At 53.7% G+C, this 12,655-nt stretch overlaps 1 protein-coding gene across 1 annotated transcript in view; it reads left to right on the top strand.

The window, feature by feature from the left end:
* NECTIN1 (nectin cell adhesion molecule 1) overlaps positions 1 to 12,655 on the top strand; it is a 68,481-nt gene that overhangs the window by 50,209 nt on the left and 5,617 nt on the right. The window contains exons 2-5 of the mRNA XM_002822589.6: positions 452 to 802; positions 1,360 to 1,662; positions 1,998 to 2,115; positions 3,896 to 4,047. Of these exons, the coding sequence (XP_002822635.2) occupies positions 452 to 802; positions 1,360 to 1,662; positions 1,998 to 2,115; positions 3,896 to 4,047 (924 nt within the window). The remainder of the gene's footprint in view (positions 1 to 451; positions 803 to 1,359; positions 1,663 to 1,997; positions 2,116 to 3,895; positions 4,048 to 12,655) is intronic.

Here is a 12,655-nt window from a genome sequence, read left to right as displayed (position 1 = left end):
AGGAAGACAAAGCAGCCAGTGCATGGCTCCTAGGCTGGGGCTCTGCTCGAAAAGCAACTGAAAATGAGGGTGCAGACGTATGTTTACTAACACAGAGTGATGTTTATAATCTATCACTAAGTAAAAAAGCAGCTTATGGGATAATATGTACAGCATGATTCTGACTTTTTAAAATAGATAGATGGTTATGTGGATATACACAGATATAAAGTAAAAGAAGATAGATCCTTCAAGATTATCCTGAGCCGAAGGATCATGGGATGTTGTCACTTTCTTCTCATGATTTTTCAGTGTTGCCTAGAGTGTTTTTATAACAAGTAATTAATATTTTTACAATCAGAATAAAAACAATAATGACTGCTATAAAAGACAAGGCCAGAGCACAGGGAACTGTGTGGGTGGGGGGAAGCTGTGCCTGACACTGACCACTTCCTGCCGTCCCCCTGGCCAGGCGCCCACTCCCAGGTGGTCCAGGTGAACGACTCCATGTATGGCTTCATCGGCACAGACGTGGTTCTGCACTGCAGCTTTGCCAACCCGCTGCCCAGCGTGAAGATCACCCAGGTCACGTGGCAGAAGTCCACCAATGGCTCCAAGCAGAACGTGGCCATCTACAACCCATCCATGGGCGTGTCCGTGCTGGCTCCCTACCGTGAGCGAGTGGAATTTCTGCGGCCCTCCTTCACCGATGGCACCATCCGCCTCTCCCGCCTGGAGCTGGAGGATGAGGGTGTCTACATCTGCGAGTTTGCTACCTTCCCTACGGGCAATCGGGAAAGCCAGCTCAATCTCACGGTGATGGGTAAGCTGCCCTGGGCCCCCTCCCTGTTCATCCAGAGGCCTGTGACCTCAGGGCGTGGCCATCCTCAGGATGCCTCAATGACCCCAGACATCCCCCTTGGGTGGGCATGCTCCCATCATTCCAGGCATGAGGCTTCCAGTCCCTTCTAGCCAGGCCACCCCACAATTCACTAGGGATTAGGGGCAGGGGCTTAGCTCTAGACAGTGGGGAACGTGATTCTTCAGGTTGAAGCCCACGAGGCACTGTGCTGGCAGCAGCATCAGACACCACGGTAAGGAAAGGAGCCACCTGTGCTGCTTGCCTTAGACATGCCGGGACTCCAGGAGGCCTAAGCTCGATGACGGGGATATGACTAGTAGGGCAGGGAGGACATAACGTTAGACATGATGAACTTCCTGCAAGAGGTTCTGGGACAGTCTTTGGTGCAGCACAGCTGAGAGGCAGGGATGGCCAAGGGGACCTGAAGACAAGGCCTGACGGACGCCACACCCTTTTGGCCGGTGCATCTTGGACAAGTCAACAGGGCTAGTCCCATCACTCTCTCTGCTTCCTCGCAGCCAAACCCACCAACTGGATAGAGGGTACCCAGGCAGTGCTTCGAGCCAAGAAGGGGCAGGATGACAAGGTCCTGGTGGCCACCTGCACCTCAGCCAATGGGAAGCCTCCCAGTGTGGTATCCTGGGAAACTCGGCTAAAAGGTGAGGCAGAGTACCAGGAGATCCGGAACCCCAACGGCACAGTGACGGTCATCAGCCGCTACCGCCTGGTGCCCAGCAGGGAAGCCCACCAGCAGTCCTTGGCCTGCATCGTCAACTACCACATGGACCGCTTCAAGGAAAGCCTCACTCTCAACGTGCAGTGTGAGCAGGGCTGGCTGCCAGGGGCCTCCTGGGGTGGGCGCCACTGTCCCTCCTCCCTCCTCCTCTCCTTTCTCCTCCCTTTCTCTTTCTGGGGGTGCTTTCTTCTCCCCTCCTGTCTCCCCTATCTCCTCCCTTTGCTCGTTTTCTCTCCTCCTTCCCTGTCCCCCTCCTGTTTCCACTCCCGGGCTCTGCGATCGCCACCCTCCCTCCCACACTTCCTTCTCTCCTGGCTGTTTCCATGCCACTGCTCCTTCCATCCCTTCCTGGCTGAAGTTCCCTTGTTCTAAGTCCCGCTCTCCTGACCTCACCCTCTTCAAACATCCGTTGCCCCACAGATGAGCCTGAGGTAACCATTGAGGGGTTTGATGGCAACTGGTACCTGCAGCGGATGGATGTGAAGCTCACCTGCAAAGCTGATGCTAACCCCCCAGCCACTGAGTACCACTGGACCACGTAAGTGCTGCAGGGCTGACCAGTCACCTTGGAAGATGGCTGGCTGGACCACAGGTGATGAGGGGCAACCACCCTACCTCCAGGAGCCTTTAGGCAGGGAAGAAATTAGGGTCTGGGCTCAGTGAGAAGCGGGGCCATGAGAGAATAACCCCCCCAAAAAAACACACATATACATTACATCCATGCGTGACAGTGTCAGGGTCAGTGGAACAAGCCATTCTGCCAGAGGGGTTTCCCTTGTGATCTGCTTCCCTCGCTCTTCCTAATAAAGAGTTTTGTCATTTTCCTTTGGTGATTCAGCCTGAGTCACTCCCACCCCAACCCCCCAGTATTTATTTTTATCGAGGTGTCCCCAGGGAAGCCGGTGTTCTGGAGCATCTCAGCTCTTTCTTTGTTCCTATTCCTTCTCTCTGGCACCCCCAGATTCTTGGGGAGGAGGCAGCAGCCAGCCCAGAACACCTGTGCTCATGGAGCACGTGCCCTGCGGCCCACTATCCCCTTCTTGGCCTCACAGTCTTCGCCTTGCCTTGCCTTCGCCTTCTCCCCTCCAGCCGGCTCTGACAGCTGGGGCCAAGGCTCTTCCCAGAGAAGAGCTGGATGGAACACACAGAAAGACAGGGACATGGGGAACCAAGGAGAAGGTTGATATGGATGGCCAGGAGACAGCTGCCAGGAGTCTGTCCTCTTTTTCTGGGGAGCAGAGGGCACTGGTGTGCCCTACCTATGATCCTCCACTTCCTAGAATAAAAAGTGCTTCTGAAGGTGTGAGTGGGCAGAGCCTGCTGGCTGGTTTCAGCTCTGTGGACCCAGGAGCTGTGAGGTTCAACAGAATAGCTTTGTGGCCTTGGGGGTCAGGAGGAAGGAAGAAGATCCCTTGTCCTTGGCAAATTTGCAAGTCACTTCCCACATGAAAAGGTCCTGTGACAGTCCCAGCAAAAACACAAAGTAGTGGAATGGAACATACTTCCTATCTCGTTACCTGAGTGGCTTGTCAAATATAGATTCCCAGGTCTTTGCCCCAGTGGTTCTGCTTCAGGAGATCTGGGGTTAGAACCAAGGCATCTCTATTATTATTACTATTTTTTGTTTGTTTGTTTGAGACAGAGTTTCACTCTGTCACCCAGGCTGGAGTGCAATGGCACAATCTCGGCTCACTGCAACCTCCGCCTCCCAGGTTCAAGCAGTTCTTCTGCCTCACCCTCCCAAGTAACTGGGACTACAGGCATGCACCACCACGCCCAGCTAATTTTTGTACTTTTAGTAGAGATGGGGTTTCACCATATTGGCCAAGCTGGTCTCAAACTCCTGACCATGTGATCCACCTGCCTCGGCCTCCCAAAGTGCTGGGATTACAGGTGTGAGCCACCACGCCCGGCTGGCATCTGTATTATTAACCAGCTGCCCAGGAGACCAAGGACCAACAACCATGAGATGTGAATAGAAAGTAGAAAGAGCACTTTACCAGGAGTCCCAAGATTTGGCTGGAGCTCCCATGATGCTGGTTCCCTGGCCTTGAACCTCAGGTTTCATCTGTTAAGTGGGACCAGCACCTACCTAGCCTGCCTATATTCCCATATTATGATCAAATATGAAAAGCTGAATAATATAAAACTACCAAGTGAAAGAGATTATTATTGTTATTTTTCTTCCTTCAAGGACAGACTCTACCACAGAAGCTCAGCAAAAGGTCTAGGGGGCCTGGAGCCAAGTGGGTGACCCAGGAACAGCTTCTTGAGGCTGGAGAGTCATAACCCTACGCTGTGTCTCCCACTTCCCACAGGCTGAATGGCTCTCTCCCCAAGGGTGTGGAGGCCCAGAACAGAACCCTCTTCTTCAAGGGACCCATCAACTACAGCCTGGCAGGGACCTACATCTGTGAGGCCACCAACCCCATCGGCACACGCTCAGGCCAGGTGGAGGTCAATATCACAGGTAGGAAGCTGCATCCTCCCCAGCCTCTCCTCACCCACGGGTTCCTTCGCCACCTGCATCCCTCACCATTGAGCGGTGCCACTGCAGGAAGATTATCTCCTTTTCCTGCTTCTCTAGTTCTCCCTTGAGCTCTGGCCATTGGTTTTGCTTTGCTTTTCTCTTTCTTTCATTTAAGGGTGCAAATGAGACACTCAGGGTGACCCCCAATCAGAGAGGGGCAGGAGGAAGGCTCTGGGAGGGAAGAGGGAAGTGCTGTTTACAGCAATGCTGTTTTGGGGGCCAATAGAGCCTGCCCGTGGATCTGCCAGCAGAACACGCTGTGGGATGCTGGCGTGGTGGGGATAGGTTTGCAGGTGGAGCTCATCTCCTCCAAGCTCTGCACCTATTGCCAAGGACCTCTTCATGGGCCAGAAAGTGAGGCTTACCTCAAAGCAGGGAGACTGGAGAGAAAGCGAAGATGTAGCCCAAAGCCATAGTGCTTTGTGTGCCCTGCAACTGAGCTTTCCCTGCAGCTTTCTGTCAACTTATCTATCTGGGCAAAGGGAGGACAAGAGCTAGGATGTTCTGAGGAGAGACTTCACCTGGGACGTGAAAGGAGCATGGGCTTAATGTCAGACAGCTGTGACCCTGGACAGGCCCTCATCTGTAAAACGGGGACAGTATGATGCGCCTTGAAGGGCTGTTGTCAGAATTCTACGTGATGTAGGTCAAGCACCTAGCACAGATCAGTCTGTCAATAAATGGCCAGTGCTCCGTGATTATTACCCTGACCTCCAACATTATCATTATTATCAATGGGAGCATCAAAACAAGTCCACACAGGGGTAAACTGCCATCACAACTTCACATGGGGAGTGTCTTTTACAGTGGACCTGAGCTAGCTGCAGGGTGACAAGGTGACAGAGTGTCTTAAAAGAGGAAGTGGTGTCCCACTGTGACTGAGATATAGGAAGTAACATGCTCAGGGACACAGAAGACTGGTTGGCAGTTGCTGGCCTCCGGCCACAAAGCCACTGCACACCTGCAAGCCACGAGGATTCATGAGCTCTGAGCCAGTGTCTCGGGAGTGGAAGACCTCATTTGTGGGTATATTTAGGGCACAGCTGCAGAAAGAGCCATGTGAAGTTGCCCAGGGTCTGCGCCTACCTGTCCTCAGAGCCGTTCTGTCACGTCTGTCACCCAGGGGCGGCAGTGTAGAACCACTTGCTGTTGTCTGCAATCCCTGGACTTGGCCCCGAGACTGGTCATAGGAGGAGGAGCATCAGGGTTGGAGCCTGGGGAAAGCTGGGGGGTTCCCACGGGTTGGCAGGCGGAAGGGGCCGGTGTCACACACTTCTCCCCAGCGGGGAAGGTCCAAGTAGAGCTCAAAAGGAGCCTCATGGTTACCCGAGCTCCAGCCCTGAGATACTGGGGGAGTCAGGGGGGAGGTGGGAAGGGCAGGGCCTGTGTTCCATGTGGAGTGGCCATAGGGAACATGGCCACCCCTCAGGGAGGCATTGTCACATGGGGGACAGCACAGACCTGGCCTGAGTGTTCACACACTGGCTCTTCCTAGCTGTGTGGCCTTGAGCAAGTGTTTCACCTCTCTGAGCCTTGGCTTCCTAACCTCTGATATGGGGATACTCACACTTGTCTCAGGCTTCTTACGATCATGCAGTACTCCCTGCGTGGCGATACCTTCCCCTGATGGTGGGCTATCAGCATGTGAGGGGTGTGGGCTGGGGGCAGGAGGGCCGGGCCACCTAGAGTCCCAGCTGGAAGAGGGACACAACATGGCTCTTGCTGACAGCCCCGTTAGGCAGGAGCCAGGGACACATGCACTCACTGAATCATTGATAGTTCCAGGCGCTGAGCGGCTGGCCTCCCTCGGGAGGGACTCTCAGCCCCCTCCAGAGGACTCAGGGAGTTGTCCTGAGCCTTCTCAGGGCTGTTTGTTCTTGTGCTCTCAGGCAATTTCCAAGCAGCAGCTGACCTCACCACCCTCCATCCCATGTCCGCCCATGCCTGCCACATTCTCTGGGGAGCCCACCCTGCAGGGCACAGCCATGCCCTTGCTCTAAGCCCCACTGGTCCAGAGGGAATGCATGAGCGAGAGGGATAAGTGGAAATTTAATTTTTCATTCTGGGCATTCGTTCGGGTAATAACTTTGCCCTGGGCACATCTGGAAAGGGAAATGAGGAATGACTGGGGCAGGGCAGAAGGTGGGCAGCAGGGGGTGTGCTGGAGGGACACGCGTGTGCAGAACACGTGTGTGCTGGGCCACTGCACACCTGCGCAGACTCGCTTTGGCATGGCTTCTTGGGGACCTGGGCCCCCAAGTAGGGAGCACTGAGTGGTTGCTGGGAGATGAGTGAGTAGGTGGGGCTGGAGGGCGGGATGCCCAGGCCCGGGAAGCATGGGAAGGAAAATGGCTGGAGCAGAATGGGCAGGGAAGAAGGAGCAAGGCCTTCTCTCTGTTGGCCACAGGGAGTCTCTGAAGGGCTCTCTGCCGGGAAGCACCGTGGCGAGGTATGTGGGTTAGACTGAGCATTCAGGGGGCTGCGTGGATGGCACTGGGACACCCGTTAGGAGCTGCCACCATGAGTGAGTCCCTAGTGGGAAACAACAGGCCCGGGCTGTGGCTGTGGCTATGGGGGCACCGAGGAGATGGACCCGACAGAATCTGTGTGTGCTTCCGTGGGCACAGGCCCCAGAGAAGCCCCTTTCAGAGGCCCCTTACATGGAGGAGCAGTTTCATGGGGTGGGCCCAGTGGTCACAAAATGAAGCTCCCTCCCTTCTCCCTCTGGGGTAATGACAAGGTGGGGAGAGGCCCAGGGTGCAGCCTCGACCAGACTGAAAAAAAACAAATGAGGCAGCCTCTATCCCTGTGGGTGTTGGGAGGAGACAGGCCAGGCCTCTCCAGCTGAGACCCAGCCTCTCGCCACTCCCAAGAGCAGGACAGGGAGGCTGCCAGGGTGTAGGATGTCCATCCCCACTCCCATCCCAGGGTGCAGGGCGTCTGTCCCAACTCATATTTCCAGTGAAGCCCAGGCTCATCCCTTGCGGGTGAGGGTCACAGTCTGTCCATCAGGCCTGGAGTTCTTTAGACCCAGAGTTGCGGGCCTTGACGGCCAGTGTCCTGGAAGGGAAGCAGGTGTGAGCCTGCAATTGTGCATGCCCAGCCATGGTATGGACATGTGTCTCTGGGCATGTAAATGTGAACCAGTGTGAGCAGGCTCCGTCTGCATGCTGAGTGTGCACGTGGGAGCCCGTGGCTGTGCCGTGGCAACGTGCCATTCTCTGAGCCAGCGAATGGCAGTGTGTTGGGAGGTCTGAGAAGGCAGCTGCATCCGTGCCTCTGGGAGGATTCGGTTCTCCCCCAGCTTGCCGAGGCCCTGCCTGATGGTCTGACACGAGGCACAGCTGCTGCAGCTACAGATGGACAGAAGGGCTTCCCAGAGGTGGACCCCAGGCCTCCCCACTCTCCCTGTGGCTGGCTGCACTGCATGCTGGGAGGTGTAGTTCTTGCAGCTTCCAGGCCTAATCTGATGCCGGAGCATTTCCTGCCTGAGGAAGCGCCAGGCATTGGTTTTGGAGGCAAACCCAAACATTCTCTTTGACCCCAAATCTCCAGATCCTAGATCCAGACTGTAAGCCCTAACACTTCACTCCACCTCAGATCTATCCAAAGCCCCCAGCACCAGTCCACCCACCTCAGTCAGAGAACCAGGACCCCAAAGGCATGCAGAGCCCCCACTTCCCCACTGTCCTGGCCAGCCAGGGACCCCAGAAGAGAGGTTACAACCCTTCAGGAATGGGGACAAGCTGCTCCCTTTGTAAGAGGATGTGAGGGAGGCTGGCTGGGCCCCTGCCAGCAAACACAAATGACCCTGCGGCCTGGCTCTTCTCTCTCCTCCCAGCTGCGGCCCTTGCAGCTCTGCTCCTGGCACAGAGACAGGAGCTACTGGCTGAGTGTAACAGCTGGAGGGATGGAGGGGGAAGGGAGGACGCTCCACTCCACGCCAGACAGCCCCTTCTGCTTGCAAATGAGTTAGGTCCCCACGCTTCTCCTTTCTTCTCTCCCTTACTCAGTATCCTCACTCGAAAGTCTTTGATGCTGGAAGGTCTTCCCAGCCATTCTGCTGCTGCTACACAGGCCCAGCCCTAAACAAAATAACCAGGGTTCTTTGGTCCCAAAAAATTCCCAGGAAAGAGTAAACCTCCTTAGGACTTAAGGAAAAAAGTTGGCTAGGCACGGTGGCTCACACCTGTAATCTCAGCACTTTGGGAGGCCGAGGTGGGCAGACCACTTGAGATCAGGAGTTCGAGACCAGCCTGGCCAACATTGTGAAACCCCATCTCTACAAAATATTAGCCGGGTGTGGCAGTGCGTGCCTGTAGTCCCAGCTACTCGGGAGGCTGAGGCACAAGAATTGCTTGAGCCTGGGGGGCAGAGGTTGCAGTGAGCCGAGATCGCGCCACTGCACTCCAGCCCAGGCGATGGAGCGAGACTCTATCTCAAAAAAAAAAAAAGGACTTAGGAAAAAAAATTAAACAGAAGACCTGGAGGAGAAAAAAAAACCTAGTATAATCTGGTCCCAAGCCACCACACCACTCCTCCTGTCACCCACTCCAGAGAAACAAGGTCCCAGTGGGCCCCATGCAGGTTTATTTGAGTCTCTCCTTAATACTTGCTCTGCCTAGAACAAGGCTTATCTCTAAGACATAATCTTGCCATTGTAGAATTCATTCTGTCATTCAACAAATATTTCTTGAACGTTGGCCATATGACAGGCAGTCTAGGTGCTTGGTATAAATCCATGAGCAAAACAGACACAAAGTCTCTATCCTTGTGGAGCTTACGTTTTCACATAGGAGGAAAGACAATAGATAAAATACATTTTTAAAAAATATGTAGGCTGGGCGCGGTGGCTCATGCCTGTAATCCCAGCACTTTGGGAGGCTGAGGCGGGTGGATCATCTGAGGTCAGGAGTTTGAGACCAGCCTGGCCAACATGGTGAAACCCCATCTCTACTAAAATTACAAAAATTAGCCAGGCGTGGTGGCACCTGCCTGTAATCCCAGCTACTCAGGAGGCTGAGGCAGGAGAATCGCTTGAACCTGGGAGACGGAGGTTGCAGTGAGCCAAGATGGTGCCACTGCACTCCAGCCTGGGCAACAGAGCAAGACTCCGTCTCAAAAAAAAAAAAAAAAAAAAAAAGTAGTAATTTTGAAGGTGAAATTGAGGAGGAAAAAAAGAGGGTAAGGGGATCCCAAGTGCTGGGGACCACACAGGTGGAGTGGGCTTATGAGCCGCAGTTTTAAATAGGGTAGTTGGGGAAGGCCTTGAAGAGAAGGGGCTATTTGAACTGGGTCCCAAAGGGGGTAAAGGAGTGAACCTGGGGCCCCTGGGGAAGTGGCTTCCAGGGGACACCAGGGGACAGAGCAGCCCGTGCAGTATGTGCCAGGAGTGGAGCAAGCCTGCAGGAAAGCGGGAACAGATGACTTCAGAGGTGGGGCGGGGCGTAGGGCACGCAGAGCATGTTAAGGCTCTAGGGAGAGTCATTGGAGGGCTCTGAGCAGATATGACTTACACTTCAACAGGATTTGTCTGGCTGCTGTGTGGAAAACAGTCCACAGAGGGAAAGGGTGGAATGAGGAAAGCAGTTAGGCAGCTATTGCAATCAATAATCCAGATGAAAGATGAGGGTATCTTGGATCAGCGTGGTAGTGAGGGAGACGGTGAGAAGAGGTCAGGTTCAAGGTGGTTTTTTTTGTTGGTTTTTTTTTGTTTTTTTTTTTTTTTTGAGACAGAGTCTTGCACTGTTGCCCAGGCTGGAGTGCAATGGCACAAACCTGGCTCACTGCAACCTCCACCTCCGAGGCTCAAGCAATTCTCCTGCCTCAGCCTCCCAAGTAGCTGGGATTATAGGCACCCATCACTAGACCTGGCTAATTTTTGTATTTTTAGTAGAGATGAGGTTTCACCATGTTGGTCAGGCTGGTCCTGAACTCCTGACCTTAGGTGATCCATCCGCCTCAGCCTCCCAAAGTGCTGGGATTACAGGCATGAGCCACTGTGCCCAGCCTGCATTTTCAATTATAACTTACAAACTAGTTGGGACACCAGTCATTCTTGTGAAAACAGATATGACCATACACTCTACCATACTGCAATGATGTGGCTTGAGAGGTCCAGAAAATTCAACCTAGTTGAGGAAAATGTAGGAGAGCTTTATTTTTTATTGGGTCTCTGCTGTTGAAGAAAGCACAAAAGTAACAATAGTGAGCTTATAGACTACTGCAACACACTGAAATGAGTGAATCCCAAATGATCATGAGGCTGCCACTTCCTCAAACCCTGTCCTCATTCCTGCGGAAGAGAAGAACTTTAGCCATTTGAAAACTGGCAGAAGGACCAGAGCCAGCCATGGTAAATTCTAATTTGCATTTATTTGCAATTTATACAGGCTTTACTATGCTATGTCAGTATGTGATTAATGGAATGACCTTAGCAATTGTTACAACCAGAATGAGAGGTGCAGACCATTAGTACATAAAAATTCGAAAGAGAAAAAGATCACGGTAAACTGGAGAAGAGAAGGCTCCTGAAGAAGGGGCTGGAGAAGTGCAATAGGTGGGGAGGGAGGATGAGGAAAGGCATTCCTGGCGGGGCAAACTGCATGTGTAAAGGCTTGCAGTAAGGAATCAACTTGGATAACAAGGACAGCAAGGAAGGTGAGTTGACCAAACCCAAGATACGGTTGCATGATGGAAGCTTTGAAGGCCAGACTGCACAGCCCAACAGGCAGTTAGGGAGCCATCGCTGGTCTTTGAGAAAGCGAGTGGTTGTGTCTACACAGTGAAGATTAACCTGGTGACTGCAGGTGGGGTGATTCAAGGCAGGCAGAGGCAAAACGAAAGTGGGAGATTTAGGAATCGACCACAGCAGTAAAACCTGGCATAAGTTCCATGGTGGTGGCGGTGGAGACAGGAAGTTGTGTCGAATGGAGAGGGTTTAGAAGGAAGATGGCAAACCAGGTTGGTACAGATGCGTTTTGAAGTGGTGGTGAGAATTGCAAATGAGGATGTGCTAGAGGTCAGTTTTTCTAATGTGTCCACCTAGATATCAGTTATGTGAGACTGTCTTGGAGGCAGGAGGTATGGGGTTCATGCTCCAGTGTGTTGGGAAACGTGGCATTTGACGTGTCCCTCTAATAGTTCACAGTGTGCACGAGAAGGTAACAGGCTCTGATGCTGTTGTCTAAGCCAACATTTCGACCCCCCTATTTTTGCTGACCCTTTGAGCCAATGGTTTGAGATTCCGTGGGCCACAGTTTGAGAGATGCTGTGGAGATACAGTCCCAGAGTTGGGCGAGAACTGTGTACCCTAAATAATTTGGAGAGTCAGCAGGATAAGGGTGACTCCGGAAGTTGGTACTAGTCTGTCACTAGGAAAGAAAGCAGAGGGTCAAGGCTGAGGGTCCCAGGACAAAGCGTCTAGCGAGACAGCTGGAACAGAGAGAAGGAGCAACACAGCTGGAGACAGCACTCAGAGAGGAAAGCCGAGAACCACGGAATCTTGTATTGGAAGGCAAGGGACATGTTTCAGAAAAATGGCAGCTCCCTCCATCTGGATGCTTCCTTATCCTCCTGGCCTCTCCAAGTCCGGCCTCCTCCAAGAAGCCTTCTCTAATGCCAGGACACACCACCTCGTTCCCCTGCACCCTGCACTTCCCTGCCAGTTCCCTTAACATCTGCATGTACTGTCTCTGAGTGTCCTTTGCTTCCCTGGGGAGGCTGTGAGTTTCTCATATCCCGTGACTAATAGGATAGATGCTCAGTATGTTTGCTGATGGGAGGGATGGATGAAGAGAGGAAGGCAGGTGTAGACGGGAGAGATCATTCAGATCTGGGTGAGAACCGAGGAGGGGGGCAGGCAGGAGGAGTACAGAGGAGGGTAGGTTCTTCCCAGCTGCCTCTGGGGTACCCCTGGTGGAGGCTGCTCCCACCTCGTGGGGAGCAGTTGTGGGACCCTTTTGAGGGCGGTAAAGAGATGGGACCTGGTGAGCCGCGAGATGCTTGAGGTTCCAGGGAGGCTGCTGCGGAGACAGGTGGTCAGGACAAAGATCCCGTGAATATGTACTGGGCAGCTGCTGGCTGACCTGCACCAAGGATGGTGGTGGCAGGTGGGGAGCGGGGTCCTCCATGGCGGTGCTCCTCTGCCAGTGCCCACGTGTACAGGAGCCCCTGGGCGGTCCCGGCTCAGCCGCGTGACCTTGGACGAGTGAGTGGCCTCCCCTTCCTTGGGCCCTGTGTTTTCGTCAGCCCTTCCAGCCCAAATTCCTGGAAGGCCTTTCCTCTTTCCTAGAATCTCCACCCTGCTGCGGCCTGCCGAGTGGGGCAGCACCCCACACACGCCCCAGGAGGAGGGAGTGGGCTCAGGGGAGGAGCGTGATTCCCATGGAGTGAAAGATACTGAATCAGAGAGTGAGCCAGCAGCAGTATACAGGCAAACAGTATACGGGCAAACTGGCCCTTTACGTGGGCCTGGAGCAAGGAGGGCCTGAGCGGCCGAGGTCAGCCTTCTGGGCTTGCCCTAGACCGGCAGCCTAGTGCCTCTGAC

The sequence above is a fragment of the Pongo abelii genome, chromosome 9 (assembly GCF_028885655.2).
Source record: "Pongo abelii isolate AG06213 chromosome 9, NHGRI_mPonAbe1-v2.0_pri, whole genome shotgun sequence".
NCBI lineage: Eukaryota > Metazoa > Chordata > Mammalia > Primates > Hominidae > Pongo > Pongo abelii.
This window is presented reverse-complemented; position numbering and strand designations above follow the sequence as displayed.